At 38.7% G+C, this 23,986-nt stretch overlaps 1 protein-coding gene across 9 annotated transcripts in view; it reads right to left on the reverse strand.

Annotated features, from left to right (window-relative positions):
- Positions 1-231: 231 nt before the first annotated feature.
- The window catches only part of LTBP1 (latent transforming growth factor beta binding protein 1), a 198,862-nt gene continuing 175,107 nt past the window's right edge, over positions 232-23,986 (reverse strand). For 8 of the 9 annotated variants that reach the window (XM_032683256.1, XM_032683257.1, XM_032683255.1 and 5 more), the window contains 7 exons: positions 23,319-23,405; positions 19,934-20,062; positions 18,671-18,811; positions 16,201-16,371; positions 5,953-6,075; positions 2,487-2,636; positions 232-1,268 (listed from right to left, as the gene is read on the reverse strand). In XM_032683256.1, coding sequence (XP_032539147.1) covers positions 1,099-1,268; positions 2,487-2,636; positions 5,953-6,075; positions 16,201-16,371; positions 18,671-18,811; positions 19,934-20,062; positions 23,319-23,405 — 971 coding nt within the window. In that variant the 3' untranslated portion in view covers positions 232-1,098. The remainder of the gene's footprint in view (positions 1,269-2,486; positions 2,637-5,952; positions 6,076-16,200; positions 16,372-18,670; positions 18,812-19,933; positions 20,063-23,318; positions 23,406-23,986) is intronic. The other variant, XM_032683254.1, reaches the window with a different exon arrangement.

Here is a 23,986-nt window from a genome sequence, read left to right on the forward strand (position 1 = left end):
GTCTGTGTTTGAAATCTTCCCCCTGAAAGCCTAACTTCAGGCATTAACTAATTCAGATTCTGGTCTTATTAAAACAGCATGAGAAGGAAAAACCAACCAGACAACTCCCTATGATTATTGTAATGTAAATTAAATCTAGCACTGTAAACACCTGAGGGTTGATTCTTGCAACATAAACACCAAAAAAAGAAGAAGGAAAAAAAGCCACAATTAGTAAATAGCTTCTCTTTTTTTTTCTAAAAAAAAGGTGATTTTATTGAGTTTTAATATACAGCTTTAATATGTTAGGGTAATCATACAAGATCTCTCTTGTGTTCAATTTACACATTACAATACAGACGTGAGCTAAAATCTTTTGTTTTAATGTACAAAAGGAATCCAATGTTGTCCACTAGCAGCTTTGAACTTGGCAAGAAAGATTCTAAAGACTTTAAGTGCAGTAACAACCATACAGGATACAAAATGAATATAAGGACATTTCGCCAAGGTATATAAACATTTGAAAAAAAATAAAGTGGTGCCTGCTCCACAGGGCAGACAACTAGCAAATTAAAAAAAAGTCACTGACCAATGTTCCAGAGAAGGAGGAGCATCACCCTGTGTAACAGTTCTTACAAAATGGCCTAAGAATATCTGTATCATAGAATTTGTACTTATCAGAAAAAGGTCTGAAAAGGAACAGTAGGCAAGGAACTGAACAATCAAAAAAATGACATAGTAATATAAAATATTTCCATCACTATTTAAATGCCAAATTAATCAAGCAATAATAAAAAAAATTCAAAACAAAACAAAAAACCATAAAAACCAAAGCTCTTCTGTTTAAAATAACAGCACTGTTTTTGAATATTTTCAAAGACTTTTTTTTTACGAACACACTATATACTCGATTGTTTCTTTCATACAGAGTAATGTGTCCATTTGGTTTGTCACTTCAGTGAAGCTGATAAACAATCAGCCCATCATGTCTCACCTTTGACACATTTAATGTTTCCTCCCCTTTCATTTGCTACTCTGGTGCCTTCTCAAGTTAAATACTTTTCTTCCTTTTCTTTATACAGTGCAGAGTATATGGGCTTAGGATATCGAGATTTTCCTCTACTCCAGTTCACTCTCTGGTTCTGAGTTCAGTGGTGTGCAGTAGTTTGGCTTGTCCGAAGGCACGTACCCAGGGAGACACAAACATTTGTACGAACCTTCTGTGTTAATGCACTTGGCATTCTTGCAGAGAGACATCCTGTTGTTCAGCTCGCTGCACTCGTTCACATCTGCAACAAGCAGCCATCAAAAGACAAGTACTTCAGTATGTGTGTAGGTAAAACTCATTTAATTTCCAGCATTGTCAAGAGTAGAACAATCTGCATGAATATCCTGAGAATTTTATTTTCAACTCCGATTGGGTGGAATTAGGCTGGGTCAAAGTTAATTAGAAAGAGGTGGAAGTTAACACAGGAAATCAATAGGGTTTTAAAGGGCCTTAAACTGTTAGATTACCAAGTTCAAATTCAGCCTAAGCCACCAAACAAAATTTAATAATCACTTACAGGTGTTTATCTGATGAAAAGTGGCTTATAAGAAAGAAGCTCAAAGTTCTCAGTATAACATCTGTATTTACACAATTGAATACTTGAGGAGCTGTTGGTGTTGTCAGCTAAAGAGTTGCGAAGAGCAAACTACCTGCACTCAACATCGTGCAGCATTGGCCTGACATACAGGAGCCACATTTTCTTGCTAAGGAGGCCAGCTTGCCATAAAGTCCTGAAGATTGCAAGGCATGTAGGCAGCTTCTCTTCAGAGAGCTGTGAGACCTTAGCTGTGGGTTACGGAGTGTAATGCTAAGCAAGGTTAGTGCAGACCTTAAACTGAAATAGTCATGCATAATTTCTACTAGACTTCTACACTGAGGGCAGGTTGTTTTGCTCCATCTTCTCATTGACACTTGCCATTCCCATGTTTTGTTGTTTTAAGTGAAGATTTAGATGTCTTGGTTAGTAAATGTACAGATTTACTAGTGTGAGAGGAATAGTTGAGTCTGTTGACTGTTGAAATCAGTGAGAACCAGGGGCCAAACTTCACCAGGTGGTTGGTGAATCTGCATATTTAGGCAATTCAACTCCTCTAAAAATCCATTCCTAAAATTACTCCCAGTTTCATCCTCCTAGCTCACTAAAGCTTTTTAGAAACATTTGGTCCATATATTAAAGTTAAATTCTTCATAGAAGTCTAAGCTTCATTCCACAGATGTCTGTCTGTTCATTTCTACACGCTTAACTGAACACAGCTGCATTGACCAAGATGACCTGAGAAACACCAACATAGTTATTTTTGTAACAATAATTACTGGCTTTTGCAGCAAATAAAACAAAACTGGCATCTGTAATACAATTCAGGTGATCGACTCTAACTCTTTTGTTCCAGGCCCTCTTTAGGACAAGTGACCGAGTAAACTGGACAGACTAACGGGAGAAATAATATGCTGTCCTCACCAACACAAGTCATCTTGGCCATGTCCAGGTGATAACCATCAAAGCAGTCACAGGTGTAGCCTTCCTGGACTCTTACACATCGGCCATTTTCACATCCATTCAGAATACCACATTCTTCTGCTTGTAACTCCTCAAAGCTGTTCAGGAAACCTGGGTGGAGAAATAACAAGAAAGTTACAAAGCTGTTTAATCAGTATACCCAAATATATAGGAAGAGTCTGAAATTCTCTCGGAAGTTTACTGGAATGTGACTTGACTTTGCAGAAAATAGGTCAGCTTTAGCAGAGCTGCACCATCTGGAGTTTTAGATGTACCAGAAAAGTACTGTGATATGTTTCAAGATAGAAACTGAATAAGTTTGTTAACTCTTAAGTTTTTGTGTTAAAAGTCTGTAATTTATTTTTTTTTTTGTAGTAAAGGAAACAGCATAATTTGATAGCACATTTTTTAAAGGATACGTCAGTGTTTTCTAAATAGGACATTTTATTTAAATTGTTATGTGTATCAACCTTTATGGAAACAAGTAGTAGTGCAGTTTAGGGTAAAAGATTCTTGAAACCGTATTCTAGAAAAATAAGGTGTGTGTAGAAGGGAAAGAGATGCATTCTAATTTATCTAGAAGAAAACATATATAAAAAATCAATCTCAGCTGCCTTGAGGAAAGTAAGAAGAAATCAGAGACTGCTTTCCTGTTGTGGTTTTGGCTTGTACTTCAGTAACTGGTGCCAGTACAAATACCTATAATCCACCAATTGCTCCTTGTCATAATTCTAGATGGTGAGCAGTCAAAGCTTAAAGGGTTGAGCTTTTTTTTTTTTTTTTACCTCTTACACAAAGAGTTGTCTTTGTACTCAGTGGTTTATACAATGCCTTTTGTGCTCCCTGTGTTAAGGCTTTTGTGACAGATATGCTTTTATGTATAAGGAAGGATTTATACTTACAAATTTATTTTTTTTTAACATGTTCAGAGATTCTCTCTAGGACTGAATTGCTCCTCTAAGTCCCGCACGAGTTTTTTTTTGCTAGTTTTCTGCTCATGGAGCAGTGATGTAACAGGACTGCAGATGGCAGCCCATCACATCAGAAAGACTTTCATGGAAAAAGTTGAGAATGTTGGAGTCATAGGTTTAACAGCATAATGAATATACAGAGGAGAAACTGGAGCTGGAGTGGAATAGAGTGGGATATATCTCCCCATCTGCCCCGTAACATACAGTGACATCAAAATCAAGCCATTGACTTATTGAAAACCTGTTTACTGATTTATATTACAACGTGATATGTATATTTGCTAACATACCTAGGACTGTGCATTTCTCCCTTTCCTTGTGCTTGTTCTTCTGTCTTTTTGTATTTACTCCATCCTGTCTCAGTCCTTGAGGCTCTCATTTCTATTGGCCTGCTTTTGCCTTTCTTCTCTGCTCTTTCCATATTATCCTCCATTTAACTTCCATACTGCCATTTCCACTCCCCCTCTCTTTGACTACATACATTGTTCCTATCCTGGATTTTCTAGCATGGTGGGATTCTTAGTTAGGACCATGCTGGCCAGTCATACACTGAATAGATTCTGAAGACACTGAATACATAATGTGACATGTACTTGCTGACATATGTCACATCTCAAGAACACATATAATAAATAGAATGTATACAAGGGTACATTAAGTGGGAAACATTGCAGCCTTTTCCATGAACCTAGTAAATCACTTCTGGGTGCAATGGTATTGAGGGTATTGAGCGCTGTCATGATGTAGGTAACAATGCAGTAAGAAATTTAACCAAGTTTAATTTAAATGTTCTCTGATAGAGCTTGCAGAGGGCTCTACAAGAGACCTTTAAAGTGAAGACCTTCGCTAATTTAGAAAACAGTGCCAAGAAAAGGAAAGGTGTCCCCTCAGATATGCAGATATTTTTCAATAAAGAAAATGCATCATTTATTAGACAGATATTTTATACACAGGTATATATACATGTGCATAAACATGTGTACACACCTATACACATATTTTTTCTCATCCTCTCTCTCTCCCTCATAAACACACTATGTCGTAATTTTAACTAGCTAAAACTGAAATACTTATCACTCACAGTAAGTTCTACTTCACAAGTTACTTCAAAACAGCTGGATGGGACCTGTATTGTAATCCTAATGCATGTATTTGGTTCTGTAGAAAATGACTGCACAATGACAAATACTACACTGAAGTATATGGACCTGCCATGGGACAGGAGGTATTGATTCCTCATACAACCTGCAGCAGGATTGTGACCTTGAAGTCTCTGATGCCTTAAGCAGGATTCCTCATCTGATTCAGTGATAGGACAGGAGCAAGAGACATAAGCATTTAAGCCTCTGCCCCTAAGAGGCTGGAACTGGATGATCTTTAAGGTTCCTTCCAATTGAAGCCATTCTATGAAGACAGTGGTCTCAGCTGTGCATTCAAAACCATCCACATTTTATCATATTTATTTACCTCTGCTTATAGCTTGTGAAATGCTTCTTTCCCAGTCAGTATTTTATCCGATTAACAGTATATGAACATTGGTTTCCCAGTCATCCTTCTGACCTTTCTTTTGTGTGGATGGTAGTTTCCATTGGTAGTTTTCAACTATGTTACATTTCAATTAAACATCAACACTAAGTAACTAAGTTTCAATTAAACATCAACACTCGATAACACTGACTGCGAAAGAGCACAGCAGCAACCTGTAGACCATAAATATATAAACCATGGGAAGTTACCAGCTCCTTCTGATACCTCCACTTTTCTTCTCTAAAACTGTGATTAAATATACTGGACCTGTGGCTGATTTTGAGAAAGATGCTGAAATCCGTAAACATTACTTTCCATCAAATCTTAACAATGAGCTGGGCCAGATCCCTAAAGAACCCCTACATTCCTCAAGTACAGCCAAGATGCCGTGTACAATCCCTCACACCCTGCTTGGCAGGCCATACACTCTAGCCTGAAGACTATATGTATATAGTGTATACAGCACACTGTGCTGTACTTTTTCTCCACTGAGCAAGAAAGTCTTGCATGTTCTCATTTCACCCATATAAATTCTGCTGGGAAATTATGGAAATTTTTTCTTTTAAATTAAATGCACTCTGGAGAAATCTGTCCTGTGCTCCAAAGGAAAATTAATTTGTGAGAAGGAAAACTGGCAATTCTTTTGACCTTGATTTGTAAATCTGTTGGTAAACACAAGTTTAGTAGACTTGGCACAAACTATTTCACTATATTAAAAATTAATTGTACTCTGAGCCCAACTGGACTCTCATACAAACCTGGCTCTTGAACTGGAACACCTGACTGAAAGCTAGTGTCATAGGAATAACTAAAACATAAAAAAGCCACATTACTCAGAAGCAAAGAGAAGAATTGAGCTGGCTACAGAGAAACAATTCAGGTTGCAACCCTCATTTCAACTGTTTTACATAACAGAGAAACTTGCTTACGGTCTTCAACAAAGTATGGATTAGTTTCTGGAGTGTAGTGCTCCTCGAAGTCAACTAAAGCATCCTGTCCATATGGCCGTCTTGATCCTGGAACAGGAATGTTGCACAGCTGGGCGTAATCCTCTGAGGGGGGAAAGAAAATAGGATATAAAAGTAAACACACTTGTAACACAGGCTGCATTACATTAGTCCCAGTGAGCTGTGGTTCATATTTGCTGGAAATAAACTTATCTTCCTAGAAACACCATAAATCTGCAATTTCCAGAAAGCATTCTCTCTTCAAGAAGAATGTCATTAAAATGTTAATGAGCCAAAAATATACTATTAAGTCATAATAGGGATAACACCAGGGATATCTCTGAGTCAATAACTGTACAAAAAGTTATAGGTCAGGTTCTTCTGGTCTGCATGGGAAGAAGAGGAGAGGGATGCTGTGTATCCCACTGCTAATGCATTCCTCTCCAAGACTATCAATGTTTATAGTCCTCATTCTGTGGAACAAAGGCTATCCCAGACCATCATGGTTGCTCTCAGAAGCAACCCCAAAGGAAATAAATTGGAGCAAGTACAGTCATATTTCTGGCACTGTCAGCCAACCTGCAGAAATCAGAGTGAAAAATACTTTTAAAATAGCCCACACTTATCTACACACTGTATCTTCAACACACAGGTTTAAGGATGAGTGCTGTTCAAAGTCTCCTTGGCTGTGAACCTCAAAAGGTATGGGGGAAAGGCACAGGAGAAATAATTACGCTCTGACTTTGTGCCTTTCTCTAGTAGCTAGACTACACAAGTTGAAGCAGACCAAAGAAACTCTTCATTTCAGGTGCCAGAGTCCATGTCTGAAATGCTGATGCAGAGTTTAATTTTTTTTTAAATCAAATTAAAATTGTGTCAACTCTGTTTTTATTACCCTTTACTAAAACACATACTAAACAATTTATTTGAAAATAGAAATGTTGTTAAAATATAGAATCCAGGTGCTTCTTTAATGTTCCTACAGACTATTTGGCATCTGGTTCTGTGAAGATTGCCTGGTGTTCTGGGAATCAGGCAGAGAAAGGACGTGCAAGAAAAACCACCAAAAAGAGAGAGAGGAAAAAAAGCCCTAAGCAGATACAAAATCCAAGAATTGCAAATGGTTACAGGCCAGAAACCTCATGCTGTGTAGAACTGTCCCACACAGCAAATAGCTGGATAAATCCAGCCTGCTCTAGACATTGCAGAGCACAACAACACTTGCTGCCCAGCACTGTAACTTTATTTTCACAGGTAGTACCTCCTCCACCTGTAACTATTTTATTTTGTACTGAAAAAAAAAAGTTCAAAAAGTCTGTTTGAATTCTGTGGTCAACAATGTGGCCCTTTGAGAGCACAAGACAGTACAGTACAGGTAAAGCTTGTCTATGAACATCTAGAGTTGTGAAGGGTGCCAGTCCAAGTCTGCAGAATGAACTCCCCAGAGAACTTACAAATCACTGTAAGTCTCACTACCTTCTGTTTCAAGAGCAAAGTGGTTTCCTTTGACGTGTGTCCTCCAGAACATATTTATATACAGCAATAATATTCAAAAAACCCTCTCCTCTTCCAGCTGACAAAGTACACTGCCCAAGAGTGGTATCCCAGGGCACATGAAACAAAGTCAGCATGAGAAAATAAACAACATACAGCATACATCCCTGACTGCACAGCTTCCCACTGAGATAGTATGATAATAAGCATAGTTTTAAGAGCTGTCATAGGACCAGAAACACCCCATTCTTCCTTCCCCACATCTAACTCCAGATAACATCCATGCATGGAGACAGCCAGGTTACCATCTCAGAGTGACTCCTCCATTCATATATACATAGAGAAAAGCTGTGTTGAATAGTAAAAGCACTTTCTCACAGATGCCCACGAATGTTCTTGGCAAAGGAAATCTGTGCTCTACCACAAAATACTAATTCATCTGGCCTGTGTGGAAGAAACCACCACATAAAAACAGTCAGTGAAAGGCAAGGGGACAAGACAAGCAGGTCTTAGGGATCACTGCTTCACTGGCTTCCCAGATTACTCAGTGCTAATTTTGCCCTTAGTGATACTGGTAGTAGAAACCATGTTTTAGTTGTGAAGGAAGCAGTTGGAACATTTGCAAATCTGTAGAGCTGGAGCTCTCAATGTACATGAGAGTTGGGTAGTCTGAAGATTGTGCAAGACTATTTTATACTGCACGTTTGCCAACACAAAGTTGTTTATCGTCTAAACAAGAATAAAGAAATGTTGACAAAAGAAACTTGTTTCCTGCCCCGCTGGTCCCCAAAAATCAAATTTTGAATATCTGCATTTTTAGGTCTCTTTCCCTATAATTACCTATCATCATCATTATCATGGTTAGGCTTCACAAACAAAGATTTGGGAAGGACTCTACCCACATTTGCTACAAGCAAATAGACACCTAGAGATAGACACCTATAATACTCTCTTAATACTCTATGTTCTATTTAGCTGTACAAGTAGCGTAGACTAAATCTCTAGTCTTTAGTAATGCGTTGGTTCGGTCACTAGGTGCTCAGTTGCTCTTAGCAACTCACTTAAGAAATCAACACCAGCGATTGAGGACCAATAACAACGGCAAGTTACCTATGTTACCTTCCTCAGCTTGTGTTTTCCTTTTTCTTTCTTTCCCCCCGCCCCAAGGGAAGAAAAGGGTGGGTGAAGAGGAGAGTACAAAGACTGAAAAATATCTGGGGGGTCACATTCTGGAAAGATCATGAGAGTTTTGAAATAAGGAGACTTGAATGCCTGAGAGAAATGAACCCATCAGAGTGCCCCTGTAGAGGATAGAACAAGTTATGGCAACGACAGTTTCTGTTGTTTTAAACTTTTCCCCTTGCTATGCTATGTTCCTACAGTTCAAACGAAAAATAATGTATTTTGGGTCACAGTGATGTCTGCTCATCACAGTTTTCCAGGGGAGGGAACTAAATTAACAGAGTGCTGTAAGATTTGTGCGTAAAAGCATGACTGACACACAGAAAGTTGCAGCAAGTATACAAATGGGAGAACAGCATGACATTGCCCTAGGGAGATGACAGTAGGAGACTGAGATCAAGAAGGTGGTAAGGGGGCAAAAAGCAAGAGAGAATGTGAAACTACTCCTGAATGACAAAACCATTTTAGTTGTCACAAAAATTAATGCTCACTTTCAAAAGAATCTTTCATGTAAAGTTAAAAAAATTATAGAATTCATAATCAATGAAAAACCTTTTTCTATATGGGTTTTTCTACTTGCTCATCTTCCGGCTGTGATCAGGGACAACACAACTGCAGTTCAAGAGGAAAAAAAAAGACTTTGTTTTTAGTATATAGTTTAGTCTACACTGGTCCATGTGTTTCTAAGTTTTTCTCATAACTTGCAAATGAAGCATAGAGACATCTTGTTGTATAACTTAGGGTAGCTATTTTAAAAGGAAGCTGATGTATGCTTCCAAAAATGTAAAAGACATTTTTAAAGTCAGATGTATTGCATATTAAACAAGTGTTAGGGGATTACAGCTAGACACATATGCGTACTGGCACAGATGTGAACTGTAATTGGTGATGAAAGCTCGGCTGACAGAGACAACGCAACATAAATTGGATGGACAGACTGGTTTTTAGGTGCTCTTTAGCACAAATGCAGCTGTGCAAATGTGCATCTGATTTGCATATACAGCTGTTGTAACTGCACAAGCCTGTGTGGGCCCAACTTGTACCCAAAAGGCCTAAAAATCCTTAATTCTCCCATCAGAAAAATTATTCCATATTTCACTTATTTAAAGCAATATATTATATAAAAAAGCTTTCCTGACACAAGCACAAAACAACGGCACCACAGCCAATTCAGCTCCTGCCCATAAAGCAAGCTTTATTTCTGTTCCAGCTCCTCAGAATTGTCACCATCACACACACACACACAGAGCCAAAACTATTGACACCAACGCAGTTCCTTCGAATTATTGAACAATGCAACAGTTTTGCCACTGAAGAAATCACCAGAGAGATGAAGAAAACCACAAAAGCATTTATTACATGTAATATATGTCCCTTCCCAACCAGAGGTTCTGGACATCAGTCTGAATTGGTTAACTTTAAGCTGTCTCAGGAGAATTCATCATTTGTGAACACAAGCTGAAGGTATTTCTGCTCTACATTTAGACTGTGCTATTTGATAATTTAGATAATTTCATTGATATCACCCATGAACAAATGCTGAGGTTTGTGGTGGAAAGCATTCACGTATATTCTACAACTGAAGAAAAGGGAATGCTATCAGTTCTAAGGGATTTTTTTCATGAGTTAGGAAGGATATGAATGTCTTCACATGGATATACTCTAAATGAAATTGCTGAGAGAGAGTTTACAGACGATGCAAAGCTCTTGCTAAAACTGAAGTAATTACCAATTTGTTTATCTCAAAAATCTTTTGGTTTTGTTCCTCACCTTTTGCTCCTCAACCAATGCTGCTCAAATTTCCTAAAATGATCTCTCTCCTACTGCTAGAGGTAGATAGTTAAAAGTTGTAATAAGAGTCAGGTTATTTTTGCTGCAACTTTGCACATGGCTTTCTGACTGCTTGATGGCTTCCATGTACACTCGGAACGTGAGGTTTCAGGAGGAAAACCCTTCCAAAGCTATTCTGCATGTCTCTCCTAAAGTTCAGAAAAAACACTGAAAACCTTCGTCAATAGAAATTAAATCAGTCTGCACAACTGAGCAGTTGTCAACGCCCAGTTACTGTAATATTTTAAGTCCAGAGGACATAATCGATTTGACCAGAGTCCTCACCAGAAAGGAAGGAGGCACAATGCCATCCTAAATGGAAAGATGAACAATGGTGTCCAGAAATGAATCCAGTGCCTCCCTGCTGATCTTTACCATCTCAAAAGAGGACAGATGGAAACTCATCCTTTACACACATTGGTTTTCCCTGTACTTCCAGATCTTCATGAGTGACATTAGTCAGAACTTGAAGGGAACACTATGTCCTCATAATACGGAAGCTCAGCCCAGAACTAATTCATGATGTTTACAAAGGATACATAGAGTCCCTTGCAACAAAAATGCAATCCAAATAATCTGTTCTGCCAGAAACGGGTATAATTCAGCTACATGTAGGCATCTCCAAAGGTCTGCATCTGAATTAGTTATCCAGTGTCCATTCTTTGCCCATGGAAACACATAACCACTTCTAGGATACCATCTCACTGTAAAGTACACGTCTAGAACAGGTCAGAGGAATATATTGCACAAGGGGCTGATTTCTCTTTCCTGATGGAAGGAGAAACTGGCAGGACCAGCACTGATGTGGGTTTCTGTATAAAAAACACCATGTGATATTGGCCAAGAGAAATCCTACGTTATACAACATCCCAGGCGATTCATGTTACCCACTACCTTCAGTGTTCTCCTAGTATGGGCTTTGCAAATGCTAAGGTGGAGATAAAGAGAAATTTCAAGGACAACATAAGTCTCCAGCAGTTTTTTATGCTACTGTCCCACAGAACATCGGTAACATCCACTGTCCTTTCTGAAGATCTTTTAAACATACAGTGGTTCCATAAAAACCCACTAAGTACTAGAATTTAAAACTTACAATAAAAAAAGGTATGTATAATGATACACAAATAAGAAGGCTGATAAACAATGCTAGTGCCCTTTCCAGTTGCCTAAGAATGTGTTCATGATGTTAGCACTCACACCAACAAAAAGGCAGAAGTTACATACGTAGTAATGTACCCCCACTCTAAATAGTTACTAAAACATCTGTCAAAGCTGCAGAGCCCCAGTCCTACCTTACCCCGTTTTTGTATACTAAAACTTCTCCAGGCAGCCACAGGACAAAGCACCCTCCCTCCTTAACTGACTGACATATCTTTAGTTCAGGGGCTCTTAATTCCATCTTACCAGCATCTTAAGGTGTTACTGAAACAAAGGGGGTACTGCACTGCAAGAACTCCAAAGAGATAATTATACAAATACAAAAATATGCAGTCTCTGCAAATTAAATGCTGACCCCAGCACACCACCTTACTGAACATTTTCTAGCTGGTAGTTCTATTTCCTCCTTTTCAAATGTCCTGTAACCTGTAACAATACACCTTGTCTAAAATCCACTACAGTTCCATAAGGGTCTCACAGGAGCTTCTGGACTCTCAGGAGGTTTATAGTTCAGGTCCTACATGTTCAGGTTAACTTCAAGTGTACACGGCTTTATTTAAGATTCCAGATTTTTTCAATCTAGGCCACTTGCTCTGCTTTCTAGCATGGAGGCTTTGACCCAGCTGCTAAACCTATCAGTGCCTGTCCTGCTGCCAGTTACTGGACTATAGACTCTGGATAGAAAGAGTTGGGACGTTAGACACTAACAGTAAATTGACCAAGAAAGCAGAAATTCTGAAGGCAGGCCATCCAGCAGGTATTTTTTGGGGGTGGGTGCAATGAAGAAAAGATATTTTGCTTTTGTTATCTAAACCAAAAGAATCCAATTTTCTGATTTTCCACAATTGGTCAATTACTACAGATTGCAAATGACAAATCTCAAATAACACAGAGGTTTCTTGAGAATAATTACTAAACATTCTTTAGGCAAGTACCTACTAAAGCCAAAATAAGCTCAGAGAGAATATATCTCAGTAGTTAATATTTTGGGATTGGATGCAATTTGTGAAAGTCTTTATCTGCAATATGATGATATCATAAGATTAGAATGTTAGAACCAATGTGATTGAAAATAATCTGTCTTTGTATCCTTTGTTTAATGATGAGAAGGCCTGCCCCAAGAAATTGTATGCACCAGTAAGACATACTCAATCACACCATTATAGTTCATGTTTACAGTATTTTGATCAGGACTCTGAACCAGTATTTTGAGTTTGTTCCTCAGTGTTGTCATCCAAATGCTTATCAATCTTACTGTTGTTAGATGTTGCTGTTCAGTTACAATATTTCAGCAAGTGCTCAGGTAATAAATATTTTTGTCACAGGCTCTGAATGTCTGGTGTTATTTTCAGTGGGGTTTGTTCGATTAAGCACTCATTAGTTTTTAGAAATCACAGCAAACGTAAGTTCTGTTTTCATGATGATTTAAGACTATATTTCTTTCTACTTAATATAGAATGTAATTCTGTATGTAATTCATCCTATAGAAGTTCTCTACCTTCCCACTGGTTTTATGCTGGATGCTACTTAAACAGGACATTTAAATCTTGTCATGAAAAATGGAAGGGCTTTAAAGACGAGCTGGGTTACAAAAATTGGAGGTTATTTTTATTAAAGCAAGAATCTCTTTAGAAGGGACTTGCAAATGTACCACTTATGCTGGTAGGTCTGTATTTCCTTCTTTCTAAGGGTGGCAACTAGATCCTCAAATACAAGAAGAGTATAATAAACAAGGTAAAAGGAAACCACAGATCAGTGAATGATCCGTTCTATGATCGAACCCATTTCAAGGTGAAAGTCTTCTGGTGATAATGCTTTTCACATCACCAGGTCTTCTTTAACATGTGTTGCAAATCTTCAGAAGGCTCCTAATTGGGGAAATAAGTAAACACCTTCAGTAGTAAATCTGGCCAACACAATACCTAAGTATTTAAAAATGGAGAAATTCCAGGTTCCCCAGCCAGGACTTGAACCTGTGACCTGCTGGCCTGGAGGTGTGAAAGCACTCTCTTGAGCCAATGATATCACTTTAAGCGCTACAGACTGAAGACATGTCAAATGAATCATTTATTCAGTTCAGTCAACTTTAAATTTTTCTTGGTAAATGTTCCTGAAAACAGAGGAAGGCTTCCAGGTTTCTGTGTGGGTGCGTGCACGTGTGTGTGAGGACAAATGAGCACATACCATCTCCACTAAGATATGTAAGCTTGTATGCTTGTTCTGACATAATAAAGATTCAATATGCTTTTATTTTTAACTATCTATGTTCCAATCTATAAGGATCATTTTAAGTATTTGGGATCAAAGTATGACTAATAGTTTTAGTTAAAGCAGATATTTCTCAATGCAAATTAAACATCACATAAAAGTTATCCTGCATCTGGAGAGAGAAAGATTTTATGATCCAACATAATGCTCTTCAGCTTTGACTGAGGATCATTGAACTGATATTCAGGATGTTGTCCATTGGGAACTTCCATGTCATTTTTTTAATTAATTTGTCAGGGTTCTTCATAGAGCTAGTGGGGATCTGCACCCCACTGCTGGCATGGGATTGCTGCTCCAGAATCCTGTGGTCCTAATGATCAAAATACACTTAATATTTTCAGATTGAAATAGTTCCAATTTTTAACTCATATCAGCACTTTTGTTTAATTAAAAAGTTTACAGGAATCCTCCATGATTGTGCTGTAATGTAGAGTCTTACTGTTTGTTCTGCACCCACCTTTGGAATTTTTCATCTTCCCTTGTAAGACAGTTGCCTTTCCCTGGCCATCTTTGTAGTCTTTTTCTCTTCCTTTTCAGATTTATCCTGCTTTAAATATAACTAGCTAGAAATTTCCAGAAGCAAGTCTCATACCTACCTGAACTCTCTACCAGGAACAGTTTTCTCCTTCTCTCAGGATTACATGGCACAGATGGGTCACTGTCACCATGTAATGAACTTTGTACAAAGAAAAACTGCTTTAATCTGCTCAGTCTTTCTACCTGAGGAGCTCCAGGTCATAGCAACAATTCTTCTACTAGCTATTGCCCTGGGGTTTTTTGTCAATATTACATTTAATTCCATTGCAATTGTTATTCTAGCAGGTGTAGTAATTCAATGTCCTTCTGTAAGATTTGTTCTGACAAAGATATTTCAGAGATTTCCATATGTTATAAATTAAGCTCCTGTCATGCCCTGTTTTTCTTCTTCAGTCTCTTTCTGGGGTAAGCATCAGCCAGCAGTTACTCGAGCCAACATCATCAAAATCAGGAGCTTTTTTTCAGTTGCTGTGCTTCCAAAGCAAACTCAAACAAGTAAAGATATCTAAGAACGGGTTCAGGGACCTCGCAAGTAAATTATAAAAGCATAAAAACCAAACAGAAAGAAACAACCACATTAATGCTTCACTGACCTTCCCTATATAGTTTTAACTCCAGGGTTTTTGCTACAAGTAAAACATGTACTGCTTTAGCCATGGCATTATCACTAGAGTAATGTAGGCCCAAGTGAAAATCCAGGTATGTTCACAATAAAATGTTTTACCAGTACAGCATGGTATTCCTACATGGAAAGCCATATTACCGAAAAACATATTTATGGTAAGAAAGCTACATCCAGACTAGACCTTGGAATAGTTTATATGCAGGGGAAGAAGTTAGTATCGTATCAGACTGTATATACCAGGGCTGATGTATCTTAGGCACAGCATGACATGTACCTATGCTGTTTCCACTGGTCCCTTCTCCAGTCCCCAGACATAAATCTATGTGCCAGTGACATTTCTCTCTACATCCTTTTTGCTTCTGTAGTCACCACAAGCAGCAACTTCTACCTGAAATATCATGGAACAATATCTGATTTCTACGCGCATAAATAAAATACAGTCTTTTAAAAATCTGACTGTCAGCTTTCTTTAACATTAAGTTACATTCCCTGGAAATTATTCGGTCCTTATTGGTAACCCATTTCCTTTAGCTATCTTAAATTGCTCATCTATACATTTCACATTATGTGAACATATGGCCATATAATAATAACTTATTTTGAAGGGCTTAGTGATTCTAAACCACAGCTTACCAGATCCTTATCAAGCAAACACATCTAATTGTGGCAGCCTGGCAGAATATCACATTGAAAAATGCATCTGAATGTATAAAGCAGCAACAAAAAAGCAAAACAGTTATGTAAGCTGTTGAGCAGTGTGGTGTGTGTGTGTCTGTGTGTGCACATGAACTGCATCTGTATTTTCACAGATGGTTTTTGTCAGCCACGTTAAGGAACTCTGCTACCCTTAAAATGTCCTCCCGTTTCCACCAAAGTTCTAAACTGCCTATCACTGATAGTTCCACTGGAAGGAAACAAGTCCTGTAAATGTCAAAAAATAAAAGCAAATACATTTTCAAAATGTAGACTGTAATGATTTTCCGTTAATTAATGAGAAAAAATTTCCATTAGTTCTTGAGGGGTTAGGGGTTTTTTTTGTTCTTTCTTATGTTATTAGCACAGGTACCAATGCAAGGGATTAAACTGATTAAGTATTTCAGATTTCATACCAAGAATTGGAATGTGTGTTTCCTTACCTGACTCTTTCATAGGACACAGTGCACACTGCATGCCCCAGGCTTCACCGTACAGGCAACAGCACTCAGTATACGTAGTCTGCTTTCCAACCAGAGGTCGACTACAAACAAAATCGTCACTTAGGTGCTGCCAGCAAAGGTCCTGGTAGACCTCAGCTTCTTCAGTTTGTTCTGATGGAGAAGACAAGATTAGATCATCATCACAGCACTGTTATTTAAAAAAGACACTGGCATATTGAAAAATTTTCTAAATTTGGATTAGAAAAATAACCTAACTTTACAGACTTTGCTGAAATTTAAGCTTAGAAGTCATGACCATTTTTAAGTGCCTGAGGTGGCTCATCCCTTGAGTGTTCAGTTTTGCAAAACTCTTAAAAAGTTCTGAGTTGGCACATTAGGTCAATTTAAAAGCACATTGGCTTGGATGCCCAAGAAATAAAACTTCCTAAATCATAGTCATTGCTGAATGCTTAACACTGATTCAGCTCGGCTCTCATGGAAGTTAACAGAGCTTGACAAAAACCAGCATTGAGACAGAGATGAATGCTTGGGCAACTCCATCCACAGAATGAATCTTTAAAAGTTGTTATTTTGCTTTTCTTCTATTGCCGTCAATGGCATCTGAAAGGACTTTTACAAGTAGGGCAGAGCTGAACAAAAATGGGCTCAACGGGAGACTGGACAAATACTTGGAAGAGAGAGTCCCATTAACTAAACAGACAAACTACATCAGGCTCAGGAAATCCCCTGAGCTGAAAATAGCTGGAGGCTGAGAGTGTGCTGGGGAGGGTGAGGAGGAGTATTGTTTATCTGCTCTTCTGGTCCCTAATCATCCACTTACAGCTATTGTTAGAGACAGAATACTGCTGTGAACTGCTGTCACATTCTTATGAACATTAACAAAAACATGTATTTTTGTCAAAGCTGGAATATTTCAGAGGCATACTAGTTTTGACATAGATCTCAGTAGGAATCATTCCTGGTCCTAGCAAGCTTTGGTCACTGCTGATCGGAGTGAGAGGAACTGTAAACTTAATCTTCCACTTGGAACATAAAAACTTCAGCACAATTGTTTTGTAAAGACATCTGCAAGGTTTTGATTTTGTTCCAACACAGAGTGAAAAATAAATGTTGTCAGAAGCCAAGGTTCTGTCTTGTCTGTGCATATCTATTTACTGTGGTTTTACATTATGCATGGGCGAGTACAGAACTGAAGCCTCTCTCAAGAGTAAAACTGAGTTCTGAAAGCACAAAGGTGATCACCATTTAGATACCTATTCTACTAAGAACTTGCCAGAACACGCAGTGAAGAGCAGCAGTGCGTCTCTGCAACCAAATCCAAATTCTGCTGGCAGCAAAGGAACGAGCCTGTCCCCTCCTCCTCTGCGTGAGGGAGGACATTGCCAGTAGCAACACAAGGTTTGAGTGCTTTGTGCTGGGTGAGATGATCATTGCTGCGTCAGCCTGAATGTCGCATGACAGAAGACCCTTTGGGCCCTTGCATTCTCTTCACACCCTAAATGAACCCAAAGGAGAATCTTGCTCTTGGTTTGTTTAACTGAAGATTGAACAATAGAAATGCTGTGGTTCTTTCACAGTTCCAGGCAACAGGATGACCACATTACTCCTCAAAAGTATCAGCCTTATAATTTGGAATGACTAAAACAGGCATTCAGTCTGTATTCCCATTTCTTTTCACAGAAGCAACTCAGGAAAATGCACTGCAAGTTGCAGGGATCCGAGGTCTGGATTTATGGCTATACAGTGCCAGTATTAATCAAACCCATTGTAACATTTCTTTCAAAGACGTGTGTGGCATAGACAAAGCTGTGCAGACTGCATAATGTTCTGGATTTCTGAGATGTTTTTAAGAATTTCATAAGATCTAACATCTTTTCTGAAATCAGTGTCTACTGAAATTAAAAGAACATGCAAAAACGTTACTCTAACAGTGATGCTGCAGCCCGCCGCTAGAGTTCAATGTACCTTCAATGTTAATCAATTGAAAGCACACATACAATTTCAGCTATTTCCTCCTATATCCTGTCATTCCTGTTTTTATTCCCTACTTTGGTAGAACTGAATCTCCAGACCTAGCCCGCAGCCAAACCCCAGCCTTACTGAGACAGCAAGCAGGCTCTGCTTCATTACCTACAAGGCTGGACAAGGCAGGCGCAGAGCTGGTGAACTGGGGTGAGGTCGGGCTGAAGAATCCTCAGCCTGAGTCTAATCTCATAATATTTCCAGCAATGTCCTGTCTGCATTGGCAAAGTGGAGCACTGTGGAGTCCTACATCATGATGCCTTCTGGATCAACAGATGATGGTCCAAGCACTGCCTTCCAAAATCCTCTAGAAGAGCAGGCTCATCCAAGGATAACCCAGTCTAAGCTTAGACTTAGGGTGTGTAGCCATGTCAGCACCACCTCGTAGAGGTGTACTCACTTCAGTAATATGTATAATGGATCATACCACTCGAATCTGCTGGTCTGATGCATCGCTTTTCTGTTGCGTCCAAAATCATTGGGTGTGTACAGAAACAGTTGTAAGATCCTTCTGTGTTAATGCACTGGCCATCAATACAGCTGTTTGGGTCCTGACATTCATCCGTGTCTTTAAAATGGAAGGAAATGTATCAAGAAGAGCCAGCACAAAGTAGTTGCATTGTGTTACTCTATGTTAATGTTTACCTAATTAGGAACAGATTTCCCTGCCTGCCTTCTGTTAATTACCACAAATACCAATTGCTCACAATAAAATCCTGCCTATGCCCATGGAGAAGGACAGATAGATCAGCAGGATTCTGACCTCTAATCCTCAAGTGCTAGCGAGGAGTACTATGGAGGATGAGGAGCCTTGCTGGGGGGACTGGAGTGCCAGGCACACCGTGCATCCAGCATAGCTGCAAATGCTTCCCACATTCCTATCCCTTTGGAACAGTATCAGGAGGTATTAGAGGTGGGCATACTCTCAGAGATTTTTCATGAGCTTGTCAGGAAAAGGGATCACCTTACCTAGCCACAGTAGTTATATTCCTTAGTTTGTCTTGGAGAGGAAAAGCCAAAATTTAGATTTTCAGTTGAGTAACAGAACAAAAGGAGTACAAGGTTGTGCAGACTAAGGTTGGGCTTATCAATGACCTTAACTAGAATTTTGCATTGCATATTAACTCCTATATGGAAAATATCTGTCCATGAAAGAAAAAAGAAGTGTTAATTTGATTTAATATAGTAAACCTGGGACACTTACCAAATGAAAGGTGAGCTTCAACATACAGGCTTTCAACTGCTCACCCCACATACAAAGAACAGAAGGTGAAATTGTACCTTAGCAGAGTGAAGCAGCGGTGTGCATGTAAGGAGGGAGCACCCTCTGATTACATTGTGCTGCCTTCATAAAGGCTGGCACCAGCATTTGACTATGCACTCAAAGGAGCATAAGGAACTGTTCTGGAGATGCAAACTCCTGGGAATAATTTGCTGAAAAAGGAAGCAAATAAAGCAAACCCTGCTCTACATGCCACAGCCATGTCATCCAGAATTTCTGACCAGCCGAGCAGAAGGGAAGGGAAATGACCCAAAGCATCTTAAAAAGCTGCTACAGGAGTTCAAAGGCCTGGTGTTCCTCCCCTTGCTGGGAATACCACGGTTGTGATGGGAATCCCGCCGTACAAGTCTGCTTGTTTTGCCCATCTGCATACCATTATAGTGACAAGACCACTTTAAATAAACTTACCAAAGCATTGGAGCTTAACAGGGTCATAGTATGTGCCTTGTTTGCAGTAGCACTCATAACCTGGCTGCGTATTCAAACAGAAGCCATTTTTACAGATTTCTTGTCCAAAGAGTTGGCATTCATCAGCATCTGGGGAGAAAATATTAAAGGCTTTGTTACCATCGTTACTATGATACCATGTAGAGGAGCAAGATGGAATAAATCCCATATGCTTCTCTATTCAAACAGACTTCACTTTAAACAGAGAGTCCCAGGAGCACAGATATCCACAGGAAAAAACCCAAACAACTGGTGTGGAAAAGCCTGTGGTGCACTTGTAGCTAGAATGGAAAAGGAAAAACTGGTGGATCATTACTTTCCCTTTCCCATGTCAGAATTAAGTCCTGCAGCACACAGAGACTGGAAGAATCTGCAGTTCCTCTTTCTCTCCTTTGGTACCCCACTGCTCTTAGCTCCAAACAAAAGAGATGAAGAATATGGACTGTATTTTCCTGTATAATTTGCTTTACCAAAGGGATTCCCACCACGGATCTAATTTAAGCATCATCTGATTACAAAACTAAGCAGTTATGCTTATGGATAGACTTTGTGATTGTTCTCCTCTTTCCACACAGTTTGGTGACTCTGCTGTACATGGCAGCAAATCTTCATATCTGTTCTGTCTGTGGCTTTATTTTTCAAAACACAGTTTCTATGCAGAATTTCCATCATGTAGGACCAATCGTGTTTGTTGCTAAATATAAGGCTGCAAATACTATAGAACTAGTGACAGCTAACAAAGAGAATCAAATGAGGCTAAATGTTTTCAGGAATGTTTCAAGGAAAATATATGCCAGCTCATATATAGCTTTTCACAGTTGTACACATTTTTTCCCAGCCTTGTATTTATGTATTTGTTACTGCTGGAATTCTATTCACTTCCTTTTTTCCAACCTACTTTTCATTTGCTAGACCTACTTAGAATAGTCTGTTAAAACCAGTTAAAAGCTGGTATTAAAAATGGCAATAAAACGCACAGCATAAAGTACATAATTCTTCTCTCAATACCAATTTTCTTAACCCAATGTCTTCTATAGATTTACTCCCTATTTATTCTGGGGCAACACAGACTTTAGCCCAAAGCTGTCATTTCCAGCTGTACAGCAGTTTTAATGGTGAATTATTCAACTTTTTCCTGAAGAATTGAAAGGTCCATAAAACTATTTATTTTAACACCCACTCTTCCAGTCACTAAGTGGCTACAAACATTAAATATTTTGACTGTTTAGCAGCAAGAACAATGCAAACATTAATAAGAAACGTAATCTGTCTTTTTCTTGTGGAACATGGATTTTGTGTCTGGAGAAAAATGTGAAAGCCTGGGACGCAGAGTCAAGAGAGGCTGGCTGAGTATATTCACTTCTAACAGATAATTCCAGTTAAGAAAACAGGAGTTGTTCCTACAAGCAGAAGCTCGTGGACAAAGGCAACAGGAACATATGAGTTAGTGTAACAGAGAAAGATCACATTACTAAAAGTTATTTATTCATTTAGTATTGGTCCTTTTGTCATTCCTAAGGTTTTTTACAAAATAAACTTACTGAAAACAGAAAAAGTCTGATTACGGAAAGGATTTGTGGAAGATATTTCTAGATGAACTATTTCCACGTTTCAATATTTATAGTAGCTAGAGATATTATCAACCCTGAGGTAGCACAAAAACAATGCATATTTTGTCTGAGACATTTGGACATACTGTACACACAGCATGTCCCAACCCCCCCCCCCCCCCCCCCCCCCGTGAATATATACAGAAATATTAGAACTGCAAAGATAAACAACACCTTCAAACAATCCCTGCACAAAAATACTCTCAGAGACTATCAGATCCTTTGAGATGAGCTCTGTGACAATGTTCTAACTTGTCTAGACAAAAACTATAAGTCTCTCGATGGTTGGTCCCTGCTACCTTCAGTCTCAGATCTGTGTTCATCCAACGGCACTTTGTTCTTTACTCCAAGTTGCTGGACAATGCAACCTCCAGAGAGTGGAGTCTTACAGGAGTTACCCCATTTAAAAGCCCACGTTAATTTGAACGAATCTGGGTATTAGTGCCTTATAAACTTTGTTATTTTTTCCATGTCACATGCAATTTACAGGCGCAAAGAAGCACCTGCTGAGGATAACACAAAAAATTACTAGTAGGACAGAGAACTGAACTCAATTATGGTCTACTCACTAACTCAACAAGAAAACTGACTTAGTAGTGTCCTACTCAGTGAGCAAGGGTAGTTTAAAAAGTACATATAATAACCTTTAGGGAAAAAACCCACAAAAATCTTTCCACCATTTTTTTCATCTCTCAGAATTAAGTCTGACAGATTAATTATTTAGCTAGAAGCAAGTCTGACAAATGCTTATCTATCAACCATGTGATACTGGGGATGTCCCAACCCTGGCAGTGTTCAAGGTCATGTTGGATACGGCCTTGAGTAACCCACTCTAGTGAGAGGTGGCCCTGCCCATGGCAGGGGAGTTTGGGACTAGATGGTCTTCTGTGTCCCTTCCAACCCTGAACATTCTATGATTCTGTGATTCTGCCTCCATTAAGGTCTTTAAAAAATAGTATTTTTTACTGCATTTTTACGTGACATGAACACACAGTACTTGCTATATTTATTTCTTGATTTGTAAAACAGTCATTCTAATAGTAACAAATATATTAAATGTGTGCTTTTCTACAGATTCTGTAGCTGTTATGTAAAAGATAATACATTGACTTCATTTTAGGTAACACAAATTTAGTGTGCTTATGCCAAGGAAAACTGATCTCTCAAATTATTAATATTGATGGCTACTTCTCAAACCTGAAAAGGGATTCCACTGATCTCACTTTTCCTTCTTGGTGATGCCAGTTCCCTCCCACTCACATCCACCAACTTCTATCCCTCTTATTTCTCTACCACCTTTTGTTCAATAATTATTTTATGAAGTTCTGTATTGAAAACATTGTTGCTAAACTTCTCGTCAGTTTTTATATTCATTCTCCCTTGTAGGCCTAATGTTTAACAGAACTCTTCTTCTCTCTCCCAACTCCCCATACACCTATCTACAAATTTAAGTTGGCTTTGTATTTCATATGTAAATGAGTATTTGAGGTTTGTGGTCTCAGCACCTGTTCTCACAGTTTATAGCACTTAGTATAAATTAAACCAGAATATTACAGAGACTGTGTAATTGACATTCTTAACAATCTGTCAAATGATTTTCAGTAATGTTTCATATCACAAGCTGTTTTTATCACCTAATAAAAGTTGAATTAGTATGTTTACATTGCTGGATCACACTGCTAGTCAATCAACTACCAGAACTGAAATAATTAAACTTGATACAAATCAGTACTGACCTTTGTAATTCTGAGTAAGAAGCCCATAAGATGATTCTCCAGAGGGAATGAAACCTTTTCCTTCAGGACACAAATCAGTAAATTCAGCTGCGAGAGAGAGAAAACAAAAAATTATGTTGTTAAGAAAAAGGTACTCACACATGTATGTGCTACTTATGTGTTTCAGGGTATTTTGAGAAACCTGCCTTATTTGCACATATCAGGCAATCATGTACACTCTTAGCTGAAAAGGGCATGTTAAATGATACAGCCTGACTTTCCTCTGCTCTCTGTTTGCTGAGCTAGCCTTGAGAAACCTAGCTAGGGTACCCATAGCATCATAGAGCTCCATACAAACTCATTTCTCTTGCTCCTAGGCAGGAGAATGTAGGCCTTACTTAATTTCATGGTGTGCTGCAGTTATAACAATACCAGTAGCCAAATTATCTTAATTAAAGCTAGCAAGGGCCTCTCTGAGCTATACTGCAAGCTGTAATATAGACATACCCCGACTGAGATACAAACCTCTGTTCACATTCTTCAGTCCTTATATAGGAAAAACACTAATTGACTGCAACAGGAGAACATGGTGTGGATTACAGAGGGAAATTATTTCAAGTGTCTTGGAGACTATACAGAACCAAATCAACCTATCCAAGCAGAGAGGCCCCTTTTTTGTTATGCATTTC

The sequence above is a fragment of the Chiroxiphia lanceolata genome, chromosome 3, assembly GCF_009829145.1.
Source record: "Chiroxiphia lanceolata isolate bChiLan1 chromosome 3, bChiLan1.pri, whole genome shotgun sequence".
Classification (NCBI taxonomy): Eukaryota; Metazoa; Chordata; class Aves; order Passeriformes; family Pipridae; genus Chiroxiphia; species Chiroxiphia lanceolata.